The sequence below is a fragment of the Oncorhynchus tshawytscha genome, linkage group LG12, assembly GCF_018296145.1.
Source record: "Oncorhynchus tshawytscha isolate Ot180627B linkage group LG12, Otsh_v2.0, whole genome shotgun sequence".
NCBI classification, from domain to species: domain Eukaryota; kingdom Metazoa; phylum Chordata; class Actinopteri; order Salmoniformes; family Salmonidae; genus Oncorhynchus; species Oncorhynchus tshawytscha.
Window position 1 is genome coordinate 46366906 of NC_056440.1, and position 23233 is coordinate 46390138.

The 23233-nt window shown below is 42.6% G+C and overlaps 1 protein-coding gene across 3 annotated transcripts in view; it reads right to left on the minus strand.

Moving 5' to 3' along the window:
• Positions 1 to 23233, minus strand: part of LOC112263410 (glutamate receptor ionotropic, delta-2) — a 542976-nt gene that overhangs the window by 62462 nt on the left and 457281 nt on the right. For all 3 annotated transcript variants that reach the window (XR_006084700.1, XM_024439586.2, XM_042330707.1), the window contains exons 12-13: positions 21980 to 22118; positions 10339 to 10534 (exon numbers count right to left, since the gene is read on the minus strand). Coding sequence is in view for 2 of the 3 variants with exons in the window: in XM_024439586.2 (XP_024295354.2) it covers positions 10339 to 10534; positions 21980 to 22118 (335 nt within the window). In the remaining variant the exon portion in view is untranslated. The remainder of the gene's footprint in view (positions 1 to 10338; positions 10535 to 21979; positions 22119 to 23233) is intronic.

Sequence of the window (23233 nt, forward strand, 5' to 3'; positions counted from 1 at the left end):
AAAATAAAATATTACAATGAAACCATGGATTAAACCATTTATTCCTATGTGGAGGCACTGTCCATCCAGTAGTGCTGAATTTCAGGCCTCAGCTGAGCTCCTTTACGTATGCATTTTCCGTGGTACTTCCTCATTTTCGCCATTTGTTTGCGACGCGTCCTTGATTTAAAAAAAATAGCCTTTATTCCAATGCATTAGATTTATCCATTGATTTATCATGATTTACTTTTGTCAGTCAGCTGTTAGAGCGCTTATTGCTTTGTTTTTCAAGTGGGCACGGGTACCGGTGTTCTCCGTGCCATCCATGGCCGGAAGTAGTAGACCATTCATTTAGCTTTATTATTTTCAATCAATATTTGTTTTCTTTCCTGGATCAGCTGATGATGGTTGACAATATCACAAGAGAACTAGTCTACAGCTAGACACCAATCCAATCCATCCAACAAATACACGTTAATAACAGTAGGCCTGTAGTTAGAAGCATTCGATTTTGCAATGGCATAGGCCTACATTATTTTCACTGTTTTCACAGTGAAACGTAATGAAACATTATGTAGGCATAGCACATTTTTCCAAGATCTCCAAGATCCATGATTCGTACAAGGTTAAAGTTCCATGTTAATTCAATTGTTAAATGCTTAGTAATGAAAAATAATACTGTCATAAATGTCATTCATGTAAAGAAATAAAAGGTTGTGCTTAATGTCACACGATCTGTGACGACTCCGAGCATTAACTCATGAATTATGGACAACTCATGAACTAGGGTGTAAAACATGTTTTGATTCAACTCGTCTATTATATTGAATGTAAAGACTACCTATTTTGTGTGTGTTCATGCGTTTCAAATGGCCTTGGCTGAGAGGGTAGGCTACCAGCAGAGGTGTAGACCTCGTGGAGGGTAAATGCTAGTAAACGCTGTTTACCCACCTTGTTCCAAAAAATGCGTTGAAAGTATAAGGAGCGTTACTTTTTTCACCGTGACCAGCAATCGGAGTTTACGACCTATTTAAAAAAAAAAAAAAAACTACATCACTGGCTAACGGAAAGGCTATTTGAAGTTCAGGGTAATACACTTTGTAGCCTAGTCTAGTAAATTGACCATGTGTGTTAGAGTGACCATCCTGTTTTTCCCCGGGATAGTTTCAGCCCCATTTCAGTTAACCCGACGTTTCAGGCCACAAAAAAAGGTACATTTGTCAGCAAGATGCATCAGTTAATGTAGGCCTAATCAATGGCAATCGCTGAATGTCAAATCAAACTATTTGCCACATGCGCCGAATACAACAAGTGTAGACTTTACCGTGAAATGCTTACTTACAAGCCCTTAACCAACAGTGCAGTTCAAGAAGAAAAACATATTACCAAGCAGGCTAAAATAAAAAGTCATAATAAAAAGTAACACAATAAGAATAACTAGGCTATATACAGGGGGCACCAGTACCGAGGCAGTGTGCAGGGATACAGGCTAGTTGAGGTAATCTATACAATAGGCACACATTTTGGTGTTTTGTAACAGATGTCTATTTCCATTCATCAAATAGCACAAGTATACATGCAGTTTGGATGCTGGAATTATTTTAGAGTGGATGAACATTCCACAATTTTGAAGTAATTTGTAATCATGAATGGTTGTGTTCATGCCACATGAAGGTAATTCATTTTTACAGTTTATTATTAAGCCCATATAAATAAATCTCATCTCATTACAGAGACCCCCACTCGAATATCATGGTGAATTCACACTCTGGACTCCACCACTGTTGCCATTACTCTCCCATGCTCTCTCTTCCTTTCCCTCCCCCCTCCATCACTCTCACAACCAACCCACCAACCAACCAACCAACCAACCCACCCACCCAGCCACCCACCCACCAACCAACCAACCAACCAACCAACCAACCAACCAACCCATCAACCAACCTACCTACCTACCTACCTACCTACCTACCTACCTACCTACCTTATCCTATTGTATCGTATCGTATCCTATATATATATATACAAAAGTACATGGACACACCTTCAAATTAGTGGATTCGGCTATTTCAGCCACACCCGTTGCTGACAGCTGTATAAAATTGAGCACACAGCCATGAATCTCCATAGACATGCATTGGGAGTAGAATTGTCTTACTGAAGAGCACAGTGACTTTCAATGTGGCATCATGATAGGATGCCACCTTTCTAACAAGTCAGTTCGTCAAATTTCTGCCCTGCTAGAGCTGCCCCGGTCAACTGTAAGTGCTATTAATGTGAAGTGGCAACGTCTAGGAGCAACAACGGCTCAGCCGTGAAGTGGTAGGCCACACAAGCTCACTGAACGAATGCTGAAGCGTATAGTGTGTAAAAGTCGCCTGTCCTCGGTTGCAACACTCACTACCGAGTTCCAAAATGCTTCTGGAAGCAATGTCAGCACAGGAACTGTTCGTCGGTAGCTTCATGAAATGGGTTTCCATGGCAGAGAGGACCCACCCAAGCCTAAAATCACCACGCACAATGCTAAGCGTCGGCTGGAGTGGTATAAAACTCCATGATGCCCATTATATTTTTTAATGAGATGTTCGAAGAGCAGTTGTCCATATACTTTTGGTCATGTAGTCTATCCATCTATCCATCTATCATCCCCTCTCTATCTCCATCGACCCCCTCCCTCTCTCTTAAGTGTGAGGGACATGTTTGCAATATAAGCCCTTGGTAATGAAGTCGGCACAATGAGAAAAATGACTGAGATCACTTTTAGCACCGCAGTGTGAAGGACAACCTCATTTGTAGTCAGACACCTCCCATCTCCCCCTCCATCCCTCCATCCCTCCCTCCCTCACCCTCTATATCTCTCCAGAGACGAGCCATGACCATTTTCTCCTGCATCCAGAAAGAACCAACTAGCAGAAGGATGATTCACCATTACCTGGGTTATTAGCATAATCTTCATAGCTACTCTCGTTATTCCAGACAGAGCAGCATGCATATGTGGAATCGACTGCAATTTTAGTTCTCTAGAGGACACTGATGTAGTGAAAGAGAAGATGTACAGCCTCGGCCTCCGGCCACATGACAATGAGCAGTGATGGGAGCCATGCTATTAAAGTACTAGGTCAGGATATACTTGAAAGCCCAACAGTATATAATAAACTACAGTAAAATCTTCTTCTTCTACATTGTAGAATAATAGTGAAAACATCAAAACTATGAAATAACACATATGGAATCAGGTAGTAACAAAAAAAGTGTGAAATCAAAATATATTTTATATTTGAGATTCTTTAAAAGCAGCCACCCTTTGCCTTGATGACAGCTTTGTACACTCTTGGCATTCTCTCAACCAGCTTCACATGGAATGCTTTTACAAAAGTCTTGAAGGAGTTCCCACATATGCTGAACACTTGTTGGCTGCTTTTCCTTCACTCTGTGGTCCAACTCATCCCAAACCAATTCAATTGGGTTGAGGTCAGGTGAATGTGTAGGCCAGGTCATCTGATGCAGCATTCCATCACTCTCCTTCTTGGTCAAATAGCCATGACACTTCCTGGAGGTGTGATGGGTCATTGTCGTGTTGAAAAACAAATTATAGTCCCACTAAGTGCAAATCAGATGGGATGGCGTATCACTGCAGAATGCTGTGGGGGCCATGCTGGTTAAGTGTGCCTTGAATTCTAAATAAATTACAGACAGTGTCACCAGCAAAGCACCCCCACACCATCACACATCCTCCATGCTTCATGGTGGGAACCACCTACTCTGCGTCTCATAAAGACATGGTTGGAACCAAAAATCTCACATTTGGACTCATCAGACCAAAGGACAGATTTCTACCGGTCTAATGTCCATTGCTAGTATTTCTTGGACTAAGTAAGTCTCTTCTTCTTAGTAATGGTTTCTTTGCAGCAATTCAACCATGAAGGCCTGATTTACACAGTGTCCTCTGAACTCTGTGAAAAATGTATTTGGGCTGCAATTTCTGAGGCTGGTAACTAATGAACTTATCCTCTGCAGCAGAAGTAACTCTGGCTCTTCCTTTCCTGTGGCAGTCCTCATGAGAGGCAGTTTCATCATAGCGCTTGATGGTTTTTGTGACTGCGCTTGAACACACTTTTAATGTTCTTAAAATGTTCCAGATTGTCTGACATTCATGTCTTAAAGTAATGATGGATTGTCATTTCTCTTAGCTTATTTGATCTGTTCTTGCCATAATATGGTATTTTACCAAGTAGGGCTATCTTCTGTATACCACCCCTACCTTGTCACAACAGAATTGATTGTCTGTCTCAAACGCACTAAGAAGGATAGAAATTCCAAAAATGAACTATGAACAAGGCACATCTGTTAATTGAAATGCATTCCAGGTGAGTACCTCATGAAGCTGGTTGAGATAATGCCAAGAGTGTGCAAAGCTGTCATCAAGGTAAAGGGTGGATACTTTGAATATTTGAGACCCCCCTGAAATGAGTAGGTGGGTCCAAACTTTTGACTTTTATATACAGTACCAGTCAAACGTTTGGACACACCCACTCATTCAAGGGTTTTTCTTTAATTTTACTATTTTCTACTTTGTAGAATAATAGTGAAGACATCGAAACTATGAAATAACACATAGGAAATCATGTAGTAACCAAAAAAGTGTTTCGTGTATATTTTACTTTTGAAATTATTCAATAAAAACTCTGTGTCTGCTCTAGTCTTCATTCCAATGAGTCTCTCGCACTAGATGGCTTACTCCCGCCAGAGTGGAAGACGTAAAGAACGAAGCCCAACTCTGTCTCCCGCCAGCAGGAGGCGTTTTTGTCAGACGCCCACAAGCCTCACAAAACTCGTCTGAAGGCACCACGGTACCAGTTAAACATTTTTATGGAAGTATACATGGAAGTAGTTTTTGTTATACCTAAAGGTGTCCTTCAATGGGGTCCTTCAATTCTAAATGAAATAGCTAAGTGATCCTTGGTATGACCATCTAAAAACAATTCCATATTTTAACTTAGTAGAACTTAGTAGAACCCCCCACTTTGACTCTTCTGTTCTTTTGAATTTGGCGCCCTGTACTTTCACTGGTTGTTGTCATATTCGCTTCCGTTAACGGGATTGCAGCCATAAGAAGTTAAGGATTTTAAGATTGATAGTCAAATGGCTATGATATGAACAATATGTGAAAAATGTCATAATAATATATTGCTAAAATTCCAAGAATAGGTTTTGGATTGGATTTACAGTACATTCGGAAAGTATCCAGACCTCTTGACTTTTTCCACATTTTGTTATGTTAGAGCTGTAACGTCCATCGTTAAATGAAGACCAAGGTGCAGCGCGCTAGGCGTACATTTTCTTTATTAAAATGTTCCACCAAAAAAAACAATAAGCAACTCAATGAATGAAAAGCTTAGGAGTGCAACCCATGCAACAAACAAAGACAAGATCCCACAACAGAAGGTGGGAAAGGGCTGCCTAAGTATGATCCTCAATCAGAGACAACGATAGACAGCTGCCTCTGATTGGGAACCATACTCGGCCAACAAAGAAATATAAACATAGATTTCCCACCCTAGTCACACCCTGACCTACCAAATAGAGAATATAAAGGATCTCTAAGGTCAGGGCGTGACAAGAGCCTTACTCTAAAATGTATTAAATTGTTTTTTACCCCCCTTAACAAATTACACTAAATACCCCACAATGACAAAGCAAAAACAGGTTGTAATTTTTATGTTGTAAATGTATAAATAAATAAGCAACTGAAATGTCACATTTACACAAGGATTCAGGCCCTTTACTCAGTACTTTGTTGAAGCACCTTTGGCAGCAATTACAGCCTCGAGTCTTCTTGGGTATGATGCTACAAGCTTGGAACACATGTATGTGGGGAGTTTCTTCCATTATCCTCTGCAGATCCTCTCAAGCTCTGTCAGATTGGATGGGGAGTGTCGTTGCACAGGTATTTTCAGGTCTCTCCAGAGATTTTCGATCAGGTTCAAGTCTGGGCTCTGGCTGGGTCACTCAAGGACATTCAGAGACTTGTCCTGAACCCACTCCTACATTGTCTTGGCTGTGTGCTTAGGGTCATTGTCCTGTTGGAATGTGAACCTTTGCCCCAGTCTGAGGTCCTGAGTGCTCTGGAGCAGGTTTTCATCAAAGATCTCTATGTACTTTGCTCCATTCATCTTTCCCTTGATCCTGACTAGTCTCCCAGTCCCTTCTGCAGAAATACATCCCCACAGCATGATGCTGCCACCACCATGCTTCACCATAGGGATGGTGCCAGGTTTCGTCCAGACGTGACGCTTGGCATTCAGGCTAAATTAGTTTAATCTTGGATTCATCAGACCAGATAATCTTTTTTCTCATGGTCTGAGAGTCCTTTAGGTACCTTTTGGCAAACTCCCAGCGGGCTGTCATGTGCCTTTTACTGAGGAGTGGTATCTGTCTGGTCACTGTACCATAAAGGCCTGATTGGTGGAGGGCTGCAGAGATGGTTATCCTTCTGGAAGGTTCTCCCATCTCCACAGAGAAACTCTGGAGCTCTGTCAAAATGACCATTGGATTCTTGGTCATCTACCTGACCAAGGCCCTTCTCCCCCGTTTGCTCAGTTTGGCTGGGCGGCCAGCTCTAGGAAGGGTCTTGGTGGTTCCAAACTTCCATTTAAGATTGATGGAGGCAACTGTGTTCTTGGGGACTTTCAATGCTGCAGACATTTTTTTGGTACCCTTCCCCAGATCTCTGGCTCAACACAATCCTGTCTCGGGGTTCTACGGAAATTCGTTCGACCTCATAGCTTGGTTTTTGCTTTGAAATGCATTGTCAATTGCGGGACCATATGTTGACAGGTGTGTGTCTTTTCAAATCATGTCCAATCATTTGAATTTACCACAGGTGGACTCCAATCAAGTTGTAGAAACATCTCAAGCGTGCTCAATGGAAACAGGATGCACCTGAGCTCAATTTTGATTCTCATAGCAAAGGGTCTGAATACTTATGTAAAGAAGGTATTTCTGTTTTTTAAATTTTATTTAGAAATTTGGAAACATTCCTAAAAAACAGTTTTCGCTTTGTCATTATGGGGTATTTATTTAATAAGGCTGTAAAGTAACAAAATGTGGAAAAGGGGAAGGGGTCTGAATATTTTCCGAATACACCGTGTATGGCACCTTTCTACCTACAAAAAGCACTTTACATAGTAAGGGGGAAACTGACCTTATCCACCACCAATGTGTGGCACCCACTTGGGTGATGCACGCCAACCATTTTGTGCCAGAACGCTCACTACACATCAGCTGGCATGATTGGTGAAGAGGTGAGAATGAAGGAGATGATTAGATGGCCATGATAGAATGGGGTCAGGTTGGGAATTTAACCAGGATAACCGTGTTAACACCCCTACTCTTGTGATAAGTGCCATGGGATTTTAAATAACCACAATTAACATCCCATCTGAAAGATAGCACCATATGCTGGCCAATGTCCCCATGCACTGCCCTGGGACATTATCTTAAGAGGAAAGAGTGTCCCCTACATACCCTGCAACACCACTTCCAGCAGCATCTGTTCTCCCATCTAGGGACTGACCAGGACCAACGCTGCTTAGCTTGAGGTAAGCCAGCAGCTGGATGCAGGGTGGTATGCTGCTTGAGGGGAACCTAAAAAAGTATTGATCGTTCTGAGCTTTGACTGAAGTGGCAGCGATTGGTGCCCCTAACATTGTCCTTCAGGGTTATGCTATATGTTCCTGATAAAAGAAACGCAGGGGCTCTGACAGATCATATTATTCTGCTACAATGATTGCAATCTGAAAAGTGTGGGGGACAAAATCCATACTGCCTGGGACTGTGATTCGGAGGGGTGTATTGACAGTGTGTGGAATATACAACTGTCAACACCCGGCCAACAAAACATGGAGCAGGAGAGAGAGGCATAAAATACAAGGTATGGCTGCCGGGTATTATGGCTGTGTTATGGCGGGAAGGTATGGCTGCCGGAGTCACTGGCCCTTCAGACAAAAGATACTGCTTTTCAGAGATACTGCTTCAAAATGTAAATATATATTTATTTTTTTTAAAGAAAGGGGAAAAAAACAATTCTAGGTTAGGAGAGAGAAACTTGTCATTGCAAGGGAGAGAGTCAGGGACACCAGTATCCCACTAGAGGGAGACGTTGAGCCTACAGCCCAGTGAGGGGGAGGGTGGGGGAATAAGGGAGAAAAGGGGAGGCAGGTAGAGAGAGTGCAGTGGGTGTGGTGGCCTGCATTAAGCTTCACAGTTGTTGTACTTGTCTGCTACTCTGGGGGTGACACCCCTGTCATGCAATATTTATCTGAGCACCTGGGAGTGCTGATCACCTCAAAATAATGCTGACTAATTCATGAAACCAAACCCACTAATGAGATATTCAGCCCTAATAATCCTCAAGGCAAGGAGATGAAGACTTGAAGTCATACTTCACTCATTTACCATTGCTTTAATTGCTGTTACCACGTGTATGTCCAAATGGCACCCTACTCCCCATACTGTATAGTGTACTACTTTAGACCATGGCCCATCAAAAGTAGTGCATTAAATAGGGAATAGGGTACCATTTGGGACACAAAGCCTATGTCAGCTCTAATTCAGGAATTAAAACATCAGGGAGGATATACTGTACGTGTGTTGAGGCTTACAAATGATGCATTTACGTACCAGTACTAGGCACTTATGGTAGTAAGTAAATATCTAGGGGAATGAGCACTAAACCATGCATACATGTATCTCACAAGAAACATTTAGAGAGCTAGAGTACAGCCTTCTCTCTCTCTCTCTCTCTCTCTCTCTCTCTCTCTCTCTCTCTCTCTCTCTGTCTTTCTCTCTCCCTCCCTCTCACTCTCTCTGTGACTCACATGCTAGTTTTCAGTCTATAGTTGTTGTTTAGAAATGAATGCTTAACAAACTACTGACAATAAGGAACACATGTAAAACACACCACACGTGTCACCCAGCCAGAGGTGCGGTATATGAAACCCTATGAAACATTCATGACTAGTAAGAGGTCTAGAACACCGCATATTACAGTTTTTCTCAATTGCTAAAACACCATTTCTGATACCTTGCTCCATTTCCTGAAAACATTAAACACAAAACCTCATCTTCAAGCACTATTTACATAACCTCTGACTCCTCTTGCAAAATGAAACATTCACCTCAAAACAGTTTTACCTGTGTTCAAAATCAAACACGGCTCTCAAATAATAAACAAAGTGATCAAAATGATATACACTCTCAAGCAGTCAGTAAACAATACACCGAAAAATAGAAAACACATTGTTCAAAACATACAATTCTCAGGGAGAAGTACATTTTTAATCTTTTAATCTAATCTATTTTTCCGTCATTGTCTTTTGATGAACGAAAACATGTTCTATCATAGTAGCTCAAAATTGATCAGAAATTACTACTCTGCTTTGCTCTTTGCAATTTAGTTTTTTGTTCTTCCTCCTTGTACCCCTATTTTTACAGTACTGTACCCTGCATCTCACAAACTTGTCCTTTGTCTCTGTGATACTATAATTCTTGTTCTTTGTTGATATGAACCTGCAACCAGTCAAAATCTATTGAGAAGTCAGTACTGTTAATAAATGGAAAGCACAATGTTCAGGCCATACAATTTGTCCATTGTACAGTATACAGCCTACAATGCACTGTACTACAGTATCCATTCTCAGACTTTCTCCTTCCCACCTTCAACAACCTGTTTGCTCTCTGAACTGGCTTATATTGGTTGTGTCGCATCATTTGAAACACGTTAAATCAATTTTGAGTGGTTGTGTTCAATCAATGACATATGTTCTCTATTTGTATTTGATTGTTGCCACTTGTGTTTACCAGTATGGATGACATGTGCATTAGAGTGCAGAATGTGTTTTGAGAATGAGAATGTGTTTAGAGTTTTGCTGAAAAGTCTAAGTGAGATCTGCAAATTGTGTTTTATCATGTGAAATGGTTTAAGGTATGGACAACAGACTGCATAATTAGCTAAATGAGTCCAGGCAACTGAGAACTTTGTTCAGCCAATTGGGTTTTAGTGTTTTAGCAATTGAGAAAATAATAATGTTAGAACACACATGATCTTGTGAGCCTCAGTTGGTAAGAGCATGGTGCCTGCAATGCCAGGGTCATGGGTTCATATACTGCATTAGTTAGCCAGATTCCCCCAGGTTCACACATACTAAAATGTATGAGCTCACTGTAATGTACGTTGTTTTGGATAAAAGCATCTGCGAAATGGCATTGGCTATGTGAAGTCTGAGGATGCCCTCCTTGGACTCGCCCACTATTGCATGATAATGGGGGTGTTTCATTTAGTGTAGTATGGCCACCTACCTTGCGGATGCCCTCCTTGGACTCCTCCACGTTGTTGTCAGCCCCTCCGGTGCGGTTGATCATACGCCACATCTGGGAGTACATGGGGTCCCTTTCAAAGGGGTTCATGGCCTTACTGCGCACCTGCTCGTACACAGCCGAGTCCAACACCGTCCCGTAGGGCAACTCTGTCTGCTTGGACAGGTCCTGGAGAGACCTATAGACAAAGACAGTAGGGGGAGGTTAGGGGAAAGACACATGTACATGTACACATGTACAAAGACACAACATGACGATGATGTGGAATGATAGTTAGATACACGTGCAAATAATCACACTCCAAACCCATTCACCTACAGTACGCATAGAGGGACACACGCATGCACACACACACACACGCACACACACACAGAAAAGTACACACACACACACACACACACACACACACAAGCATTTCGCTACACTCGCATTAACATCTGCTAACCATGTGTATGTGACAAATAAAATTTGATTTGATTTGATTTGATTTTGATTTGACACACACACACACACACACACACACACACACACACACACACACACACACACACACACACTAGTTAAACAAAGAGTTGTTCTGTCAGCGCTGAGTTAATAACATGAATATAGTTAAGGGTAAGCCAGCCAATCAACTGGCAAGAAGCTCCATGTAGTTCAACTAAAAGGGGAATAATAGAGGACTGAAATAAAATCACTCTCATACCATCACCACCTCCAGGGAAATGAAGGTATTTTAATTACAATGCTACGGTTTGATAAGTTTTCAAACACTCACCATTTATAACTGTAATAGAAAACCATTCCTGGGACTAATTACTGTTTGTTTGTCAAATTGCTTTAACACAAGCTGCCGATGTGACTAGGAGAACAACAATTCCATCGCCGTCAGTATTGATACACTTCTGTTTACGGACAGATTTAGTCCGTAGAAAGAGAACTCCATCGTGTTATGCCCTTCCGTTTCAATTATTCTAAGTACAATCACACGACGAGTTTACCGGAGAATTCATTAATTGAATATCGTTACATCAGCATACTGTCACCCCCCCCGCACTACTCCCCCCTGCTCTCTGCAGCTACTTTCAACCCTCTTTGAGGTTTTAATGAACCTGGCTGCCAAATGTTAATCTTTTATTGCTGTCAATTAATCCTTGCCCTTAATCTTCCCACTTCCCTCTTCCACGTTTCGGCGTGCCCGTGTCTATCATTTGCATTCTCTTTGAAGGGGGAAATTCTCCTTAAATAATGTGTGGGCACATGGGGATATAGGGAGAGTGATGGTGGGGTGGGTGGAGGAGTCGTAGACTAAGGTAGACTATGCTTGTGTCCCAAATGGCAACCTATACCCTATGTAGTGCACCACTTTTGAAAAGGGCCAAAACAACTAAATAGCTGTTCAGCAGGGGTGTAGAAATCAAACAGAAAAGAAAAAGGGGAGAAACAGAGAGGGATGAGCCGGGACATGTTTGTTACACACATTTAATTGCAAAATGCTTTCCATTGCAACACGTTTTGCTACAGCGTGCACTAATGAATACACCCCTCTCTCAAACATGTCCCTCACCTTGTGAAGCCACCATGTGTGATGTGTCCACTGTAGGTTTATTGGTGTTTACTAAGAATACATTGGAATTTGTGTAGCGCTTTTCATGACACTCAAAGACACAATGACAGCCCTTTAAATGTCTAATGTTGTCCCTGACAAAGCAGGTGTTTGCCCAATTCCCCAACACACACACGCGCGCACACACACATACGCAAACACACACACCCTCCGTCAATCCACCCCTCCATCCTTATACTCATCCTTCCACTCCATGTCCTCTCGCTCTAAACGGGTGCCCTCTCCTCTCCTCTCTTTCTTTTTTCTGACCCCAATCCTCAGTCCTCCATCTCTCCTCTTCCATCAATCCGCCCACAATGTCTGCTGACTCCTATCTTTTCACTGTTCACACATTCTGTTCCTACCAGCTCTGCTGCTTCAGCTCCACTCTCCTCCAATCTCCCCCTAAAGGATTCGCAACACTATCTAACAAAAACAATCCTCCACAAAACTCAACCTTGGAGTATTAATACAAAAACTCGGTCTCTTTTTCTTGTCACTGTGTCAAGCCATTCAGCTTTACTGGCTCAATGACATGGTAGCAGACCACTATTAAAATGCTATCTATATGACTCCCTCCTTATCTGTAGGTAGAAACCGATTCAAATGTGTATAAGGACTGAAGAGGGGAGAGATCCAAGAGATCCACTTTCCAAACTCGCTGCAAGAATGGTAATCAAACTTTTATCAGATTACAGACCATCTAATTACAAGATCAGAGTTTGTTTCCCTTTTCCCCCTCCCATCTCAATTCACATTCCATAAATCTTGAGGGTTTCCTGTCTGAGGTAGCACATCCCTCCTCTTTAAAACAACAGGCCCCTGGGTGTAAAGTTTAGGCTCTAATTATTGCAGTAATGATCCCAGAGTCTACACATTAAAGATAATACATTGAAATGTATGGAAATCATAATTAGCTGCATAGAAGTAGAACGGAGCAATTTGAGAAGGACTCATTAATGACATCTCATGCAAAAACAAAACAAAAAAGGGAAAGGGGGGGCGTTCCCACTCACTCTCCTTCTCTCTTTCTCTCGCTTTATTTCCCTAACCTTCTTCAGCAAGATGGAGCAGGGAGATGAGATATTCTCGCTAAAGCACAATTAACTTCTTACTGCTAGGCAATCCGGAATCTGATTTGCCAAATGAGCGGTGGGGATTTAGGCGTGGCACCGTGAGGGGAGCAAACAAATGATGACGACGAGATGATAAACAGAGACAAGGCTTAGTAAAGACATGCAATTTCAATCGACGTGGTGTGGGATGTGGTGTTGAAGACATTGACGTGGTGTTGAAGAAAGTTCCCTAACTGTTGACTCTGGGCCCCTCTACCTGCCACAACTCACACACACTCCCTCAGATCTGCTCTAGTCCTCCTTCAGCGTGGGCACAGTGCACATCCTCCTAAAACACCATAGAGTCCACCGTGGAGTCCTCGTAAACCAGTTACCCGTTGTGCCCGGGAGAGTGACGTCACCCGCAGGATGATAGATCTGATTTGTGCCACACAGGAAATTAAAAACAGAGGGCCCTCACTGGCCCCTAGAGAGGGGATGTGCCCATGTGGCTTCTTCCCAGACAGACACTCCATCTGTCCAGAAACAGCAGACTGCCTGATTGATACAGAGAGTGCGAGAGAGAGCAGTGAGCAGAGAGAGCAGTGAGCAGAGAGAGCAGTGAGCAGAGAGAGCAGTGAGCAGAGAGTGCGAGAGAGAGCAGTGAGCAGAGAGCAGTGAGCAGTGAGCAGAGAGAGCAATAAGCAGAGAGAGCAGTGAGCAGAGAGAGCAGTGCTACGAATGTATATTCCCATGTGGATTCATTTATGCACACTCCGTCAACTGCAGCGTGAGGCAATGGAGGCTCCTCACAGCAGGAAGGGTGGGGACCATCCTCCTCAGTAAATTTCATAAAAACAGTGAAAATGTTAAAAAGATATCAGTTCTCGATAAAAACGATATACTGTATATTCACGTCACCAAATAATTGATCAAAACACTGTTTTGCAATGGTCTACAGTAGCCACAACTATACTATCTGTGGTAGCACCATGGTGTAGCTGGAGGATGAAAAGCTGGAGGACATCTGGCTTCAATAAAAAACCTAGAAGGCTCATGGTTCTCATCCCTTCCATAGACTTACACAGTAATTTTGACAACTTCCGGAGGACGTCCTCCAACCTATGAGAGCTCTTGTAGCATGAACTGACATGTTGTCCACCAAATCAAAGTATCAGAAAATTAATCTAGTACTGAAAGCATAAGCTACAGCTAGTTAGAACTGCAGTGCATAAAATGTGGTGAGTAGTTGACTCAAAGAGAGAGAAAGACAATAGTTGAACAGTTTTTAACAAATAATCTTTTCAAAAAGGAAGGAGAAGCAAGAGAAAGTGAGAGAGTTAGCTATATATTTTTTTCACTTTCACTTACTTAGCTAGCGAATGCAGCTAGCTAGTTTAGCCTACTCAAACAACTGGCTCAAACAGAGAGGGATGCTATGTTTGTTAGATGGTTATGGTTATCAAACACTGGAACTCTTCCAAGTTAAGGTAAGCATTTGGTTTTATAAACGTATGCCACCGGGGCCCACCAGTGTAACTTAATTTTTTCTTTTATTTAACCTTTATTTATACAGGTTTTTCTCATTCAGATAACATCTCTTTTTTAGAGAGACCTGGTCCAATAGCAGCAGGGGGAACAAAGTTTCAGACAAAACAACTTGCATACACTAACACAACATTAAACAAAACTATAGACACACATACAGTACAAAGTACATATTAAGTTAAAAAAAAACACAAATGTCTTGACTAAAAAACAGCTGTCCTAAAATTTTTTTTATTTATTTATTTCACCTTTATTTAACCAGGTAGGCTAGTTGAGAACAAGTTCTCATTTGCAACTGCGACCTGGCCAAGATAAAGCATAGCAGTGTGAACAGACAACACAGAGTTACACATGGAGTAAACAATTAACAAGTCAATAACACAGTAGAGAAAAAAAAGAAAAAAAAAGAGTCTATATACATTGTGTGCAAAAGGCATGAGGAGGTAGGCGAATAATTACAATTTTGCAGATTAACACTGGAGTGATAAATGATCAGATGGTCATGTACAGGTAGAGATATTGGTGTGCAAAAGAGCAGAAAAGTAAATAAATAAAAACAGTATGGGGATGAGGTAGGTAAAAATGGGTGGGCTATTTACCGATAGACTATGTACAGCTGCAGCGATCGGTTAGCTGCTCAGATAGCAGATGTTTGAAGTTTGTGAGGGAGATAAAAGTCTCCAACTTCAGCGATTTTTGCAATTCGTTCCAGTCACAGGCAGCAGAGAACTGGAACGAAAGGCGGCCAAATGAGGTGTTGGCTTTAGGGATGATCAGTGAGATACACCTGCTGGAGCGCGTGCTACGGATGGGTGTTGCCATCGTGACCAGTGAACTGAGATAAGGCGGAGCTTTACCTAGCATGGACTTGTAGATGACCTGGAGCCAGTGGGTCTGGCGACGAATATGTAGCGAGGGCCAGCCGACTAGAGCATACAAGTCGCAGTGGTGGGTGGTATAAGGTGCTTTAGTGACAAAACGGATGGCACTGTGATAAACTGCATCCAGTTTGCTGAGTAGAGTGTTGGAAGCAATTTTGTAGATGACATCGCCGAAGTCGAGGATCGGTAGGATAGTCAGTTTTACTAGGGTAAGTTTGGCGGCGTGAGTGAAGGAGGCTTTGTTGCGGAATAGAAAGCAGACTCTTGATTTGATTTTCGATTGGAGATGTTTGATATGAGTCTGGAAGGAGAGTTTACAGTCTAGCCAGACACCTAGGTACTTATAGATGTCCACATATTCAAGGTCGGAACCATCCAGGGTGGTGATGCTGGTCAGGCGTGCGGGTGCAGGCAGCGAATGGTTGAAAAGCATGCATTTGGTTTTACTAGCATTTAAGAGCAGTTGGAGGCCACGGAAGGAGTGTTGTATGGCATTGAAGCTCGTTTGGAGGTTAGATAGCACAGTGTCCAAGGATGGGCCGGAAGTATATAGAATGGTGTCGTCTGCGTAGAGGTGGATCAGGGAATCGCCCGCAGCAAGAGCAACATCATTGATATATACAGAGAAAAGAGTTGGCCCGAGGATTGAACCCTGTGGCACCCCCATAGAGACTGCCAGAGGACCGGACAGCATGCCCTCCGATTTGACACACTGAACTCTGTCTGCAAAGTAATTGGTGAACCAGGCAAGGCAGTCATCCGAAAAACCGAGGCTACTGAGTCTGCCGATAAGAATATGGTGATTGACAGAGTCGAAAGCCTTGGCAAGGTCGATGAAGACGGCTGCACAGTACTGTCTTTTATCGATGGCGGTTATGATATCGTTTAGTACCTTGAGCGTGGCTGAGGTGCACCCGTGACCGGCTCGGAAACCAGATTGCACAGCGGAGAAGGTACGGTGGGATTCGAGATGGTCAGTGACCTGTTTGTTGACTTGGCTTTCGAAGACCTTAGATAGGCAGGGCAGGATGGATATAGGTCTGTAACAGTTTGGGTCCAGGGTGTCCTCCCCTTTGAAGAGGGGGATGACTGCGGCAGCTTTCAATCCTTGGGGATCTCAGACGATATGAAAGAGAGGTTGAACAGGCTGGTAATAGGGGTTGCGACAATGGCGGCGGATAGTTTCAGAAATAGAGGGTCCAGATTGTCAAGCCCAGCTGATTTGTACGGGTCCAGGTTTTGCAGCTCTTTCAGAACATTTGCGATCTGGATTTGGGTAAAGGAGAACCTGGAGAGGCTTGGGCGAGTAGCTGCGGGGGGTGGGGTTGGAGTAGCCAGGCGGAAGGCATGGCCAGCTGTTGAGAAATGCTTGTTGAAGTTTTCGATAATCATGGATTTATCGGTGGTGACCGTGTTACCTAGCCTCAGTGCAGTGGGCAGCTGGGAGGAGGTGCTCTTGTTCTCCATGGACTTCACAGTGTCCCAGAACTTTTGGAGTTGGAGCTACAGGATGCAAACTTCTGCCTGAAGAAGCTGGCCTTAGCTTTCCTGACTGACTGCGTGTATTGGTTCCTGACTTCCCTGAACAGTTGCATATCGCGGGGACTATTCGATGCTATTGCAGTCCGCCACAGGATATCTTTGTGCTGGTCGAGGGCAGTCAGGTCTGGAGTGAACCAAGGGCTATATCTGTTCTTAGTTCTGCATTTTTGAACGGAGCATGCTTATCTAACATGGTGAGGAAGTTACTTTTAAAGAATGACCAGGCATCCTCAACTGACGGGATGAGGTCAATGTCCTTCCAGGATACCCGGGCCAGGTCGATTAGAAAGGCCTGCTCACAGAAGTGTTTTAGGAGCGTTTGACAGTGATGAGGGGTGGTCGTTTGACTGCGGCTCCGTAGCGGATACAGGCAATGAGGCAATGATCACTGAGATCCTGGATGAAGACAGCAGAGCTGTATTTAGAGGGCAAGTTGGTCACTTCAGTGAGCAGACCTTTCTAATCGAAATGGCCCGGGTATCCTGGAAGGATATTGACCTCATCACGTCAGTAGAGGATGCCTGGTTGCTCTTTAAAAGTGCTTTCCTCACCGTCTTAAATAAGCATGCCCCATTCAAAAAATGTAGAACTAAGAACCCTTGATTCACTCCAGACTTGACTGCCCTTGACCAGCACAAAAACACCCTGTGGTGTTCTGCATTAGCATTGAATAGTCCCGCGATAGGCAACTTTTCAGGGAAGTCAGGAACCAATATACTCAGTCAGTTAAGAAAGCTAAGGCTAGCTTTTTCAAACAGAAATTTGCATCCTGTAGCACTAATTCCAAAAAGTTTTCGGACACAGTAAATTCCTTGGAGAAAAAGAGCACCTCCTCCCAGCTACTCACTACACTGAGGATAGGACACACTGTCACCACCGATAAATCTACGATTATCGATAATTTCAATAAGCATTTTTCTACGGCTGGCCTTCAACATCTCAGCAATCCCTGCAGCAACATGCCCAAGCCCCCACCGCTTCTCCTTCACCCAAATCCAGATAGCTGATGTTCTGAAAGAGCTGCAAAATCTGGATCCCTACAAATCAGCTGGGCTAGACAATCTGGACCCTCTCTTTCTAAAATTAGCAGCTGAAATGGTTGCAACCCCTATTACTAGCATGTTCAACCCGTCTTTCGTATCGTCTGAGATCCCAAAAGATTGGAAAGCTGCCCATCCCCCTCTTCAAAGGGGGTGCCACTCTAGACCCAAACTGTTATGGACCATCCTGCCCTGCCTTTCTAAAATCTTCGAAAGCCAAGTGAACAAACAGATAACCGACCATTTCGAAACCCACAGTACCTCCACTATGCAATCTGGTTTCCGAGCTGGTCATGGGTGCACCTTAGCCATGCTCAAGGTCCTAAACGATATCATAACCGCCATCGATAAAAGACAGTACTGTGCAGCCATCTTCATCGACCTGGCCAAGGCTTTCGACTCTGTCAATCACCGCATTCTTATCGGCAGACGCAATAGCCTTGGCTTCTCAAATGACTACCTCGCCTGGTTCACCAACTACTTCCAGATAGAGTTCAGTGTGTCAAATCAGAGGGCCTGTTGTCCGGACCTCTGGCAGTCTCTATGGGGGTGCCACAAGGTTCAATTCTCAATTCTGTCTCTTTTCTCTGTATATACAGTTTTAGTCTGTAGTTTACATACACATTAGCCAAATACATTTAAACTCAGTTTTTCACAATTCCTGACATTTAATCCAAGTAAAATTGCCCTGTTTTAGGTCAGTTAGGATCGCCACTATATTTTAAGAATGTAAAATGTTCGAATAATCGTAGAGAGAATGATTTATTTCAGCTTTTATTCCTTTCATCATATTCCCAGTGGGTCAGAAGTTTACATATGCTCAATAAGTATTTTGTAGCATTGCCTTTAAACTGTTAAACTTGGGTCAAACATTTCAGGTAGCTTTCCACAAGCTTCCCACAATAAGTTGGGTGAATTTTGGCCCATTCCTCATGACAGAGCTGGTGTAACTGAGTCAAGTTTGTAGACTTCCTTTTCTATAGGATTGAGGTCAGGGCTTTGTGATGGCCACTCCAATAGCTTGACTTTGTTGTCCTTAAGCCATTTTTCCACAACTTTGGAAGTCATTGTCCATTTGTAAGACTCATTTGCAATCAAGCTTTAACTTCCTGACTGTCTTGAGATGTTGCTTCAATATATCCAGATCCTTTTCCTACCTCGTGATGTCATCTATTTTGTGAAGTGCACCAGTCCCTCATACAGCAAAGCACCCCCAAAACATGATGCTGCCACCCTAGTGCTTCACGGTTGGGATGGTGTTCTTTGGCTTGCAAGCATCCCCCTTTTTCCTCCAAACATAGCGATGGTCATTATGGCCAAACGGTTCTATTTTTGTTTCATCAGACCAGAGGACATTTCTCCAAAAAGTACGATCTTTGTCCCCATGTGCAGTTGAAAACCATAGTCTGTCTTTTTTTATGGCAGTTTTGGAGCAGTGGCTTCTTCCTTGCTGAGCGGCCTTTCAGGTTATTTCGATATAGGACTGGTTTTTACTGTGGATATAGATACTTTTGTATCTGTTTCCTCCAGCATCTTCACAAGGTCCTTTACTGTTGTTCCGTGATTGATTTGCACTTTTCGCACCAAACTACGTTCATCTCTAGGAGACAGAACGCGTCTCCTTCCTGAGCGGTATGACGGCTGCATGGTCCCATGGTGTTTATGCTTGTGCACTATTGTTTGTACAGATGAACGTGGTACCTTTTGGAAATTGCTCCCAAGGATGAACCAGAATTATTTTTTTGAGGTCTTGGCTGATGTATTTTTATTTTCCCATGATGTCAAGCAAAGAGGCACTGAATTTGAAGGTAGGCCTTGAAGTACATCCACAGGTACACCTCCAATTCACTCAAATTATGTCAAGTAGCCTATCAGAAGCTTCTAAAGCCATGATATAATTTTCTGTAATTTTCCAAGCTGTTTAAAGACAGTCAATTCAGTGTATGTAAACCCCTGACTCACTGGAATTGTGATACAGTGAATTATAAGTGAAATAATCTGTCTGTAAACAATTGTTGGAAAAATAGATGTCCTAACCGACTTGACAAAACTATAGTTTGTTAACAAGAAATTGAAAGTTGAAAAAGGAGTTTTAATGACTCCAACCTAAGTGTATGTAAACTTCCGACTTCGACTGTATCAATGATGCTTCTGGTGATTCTCTGATACACCTCTTCGCAGACGACACCATTCTGTATACATCTGGCCCTTTGGACACTGTGCTAACAAACCTCCAAACGAGCTTCAATGCCATACAACACTTCTTCCGAGGCTTCTTAAATGCATGTAAAACTAGTGCATGCTCTTCAACCAATTGCTGCCTGCACCCTCCCGCCCGACTAGCATCACTACTCTGGATGGTTCTGACTTAGAATATGTGGACAACTACAAATACCTAGGTGTCTGGTTTGACTGTAAACTCTCCTTCCAGACTCATATTAAGCATCTCAAATCCAAAAGTAAATCTAGAATCGGCTTCCTATTTCGCAACAAAGCCTCCTTCACTCATCCTGCCAAACATACCCTCGTAAAACTGACTATCCTACCGATCCTTAAATTCTGTGGTGTCATTTACAAAATAGCCTCCAACACTCTACTCAGCAAACTGGACGTAGTCTATCACAGTGCCAACCATTTTGTCACCAAAGCCCCATATACTACCCACCACTGCGACCTGTATGCTCTCGTTGGCTGGCCCTCACTACATATTCGTCGCCAAACCCACTGGCTCCAGGTCCACATCTATAAGTCTATGCTAGGTAAAGCCCCGCCTTACCTCAGCTCACTGGTCACCATAGCAGCACCCACCCGTAGCAAGCACTCCAGCAGGTATATTTCACTGGTAATCCCCAAAGCCAACACTTCCTTTGGCCGCCTTTCCTTCCAGTTCTCTGCTGCCAATGACTGGAACGAATTGCAAAAATCACTGAAGGTGGAGTCTTATATCTCCCTCTCTAACTTTAAGCATCAGCTGTCAGAGCAGCTTACCAATCACTGTACCTGTACACAGCCAATCTGTAAATAACACACCCAACTACCTCATCCCCATATTATTTATCCTTGCTCTTTTGCACCCCAGAATCTCTACTTGCACATCATCATCTGCACATCTATCACGCCAGTGTTAATGCTAAATTGTAATTATTTTGCCTCTATGTCCTATTTATTGCTTTACCTCCCTACTCTTCTACATTTGCACACACTGTACATAGATTTTTCTATTGTGTAATTGACTATACATTTGTTTATGTGTAACTCTGTGTTGTTGTTTTTGTCGCACTGCCAGGTCGCAGTTGTAAATGAGAACTTGTTCTCAACTAGCTTACTTGGTTAAATAAAGGTGAAATAAAAAACAAAACAAAACAAATCCTATAGCCATTTGCTTTGCAAACTTTATCTCATGTGCTACAGAAACAGCTAACCAAACAACAGTGCTCAGTGCCTGCACACTTTAATTAAAGGATTACTACAATCAAAAATCGACATTTCTCAAAATTTTTCCAGACCTCCAAAGTGGTCTCCTGATGTGGTTTAAGCATTGTTATATGTTTAACCATGCTCATAAACCAATTATTATCCTCCCTAATCTTAAATGTATGTGTCTGGGTACAGGTAAACCTACTGTACGTGTGTCTGTCTTGTGCATCAGTATGTTCTTCCATAATAGTTGCTACAATGAGAACTAGCTAGAAGACACAATGCACACACTTACTGTCTGAAAGCCTTGACATAATGTCCTCAGTTGAATGTCAATTTCACAAATATGTATGAATGTACTGTACCGCAAATTCATAACACACTGTCTTTCTAGCAAGTGGATTGAATAAACCACACTAACTTGGAACCAATAGTCTAGTCCCAATTCAAATGTAAAGTATTTCCCCCACAAGCTGATCCTAGATGTGTACCGAGGGGAAACTTCACCCTGAGTGGTGGTGTGTGTCAGTTACTTACTGGATGGAGTTCTCGATACGGCTGATGGTGAGGAAGGCAGCCAGGTTGGCTGTGTAGGAGGAGAGTACGATCAAAGCGAAGAGCCACCATACCCCCATCATCATCCTCGTGGCCAGGGTGGTATACGGAACCTCACCACCTGATAACAAGACCAGGACGAGAGACAGAATAAAAATGTCAGTCAAATGGCAGGTATGGTTGTGCATGAGAAAAGAAAATCATTTCTCAGAGGAAACCTAATTTGTGATGTCAGGTATACCAATTCTCACACACGACAACATATTATGACCCACAAAGGCAGGCTTTCCAGTGCAACTCGACAATATGATGTTGTTTTCTTCCATTTTTTTGCATTTTCATAAAGAGATAAATGTATGCTCTATGTAGAGTGTGTATTTCCCCAGACAGGCCAGTCAGGACTAAAGGCACATCTGTTTGTTCTCTGTATTAATGCAAAACCTTTACTTTGCACTGCAGAGTGGAGGGAGAGGGGAGCCTCTTCCTGGGAAAGACAACCATAGCTCCCATGATGGATCTGTAGAGCTTCAGCCTCACCTTCATTGAAGCCTGTTACAAATGTGCCTAATTTATCCTTGTAGCTCGCAGATCATTGTGCTCGCATGTGGAATAAGTGCCAGTCATTTCAATCTCTTCAGCAAAGACTCAATAAAATATCTGACACCCATTCTATCCAGTGCTGTCCTCTGGGTTAATCTGTCTTATGAATTAAATGTCCAGTTGACATGAGCTCATATGGCCTGAATGCTATTTGTGTTCTGTTAACATGTTGTTGCTATTGTAGAGTAGTTTGAATATTCTTATGTGCTTTGACTCTATGTTAGGCGTTCATAAAACACATATGATAAGTAGGCTATAATGTTGTACAGGTAACTGCCAAAATATAAAATATATTTGGATTTGTTTAACACTTTTTTGGTTACTACATGATTCTGATGCTTGTCTGATTGGTTGATGCTTGAACTTGACCTTGCGCTTTTTCTAGTGTTCACAAGTATGGCCTCTCAGAGTCCTCTGAATGTACACATTGTCATGAATTTCACTTGTGATTTCAACGTAAATGTATTATTGTTAATGTATTGTGATATCCATGTATTTCTGTTTCATTGTCTGCCATGTGAATATCAGTAAAAAAAATCATTTTGGAGGGACACAACATGATACATATTATGGACCCCATCCATCATTTCTGACATAAAATAAAGGAATCGTAAACCATATCTAGACAGTAACATA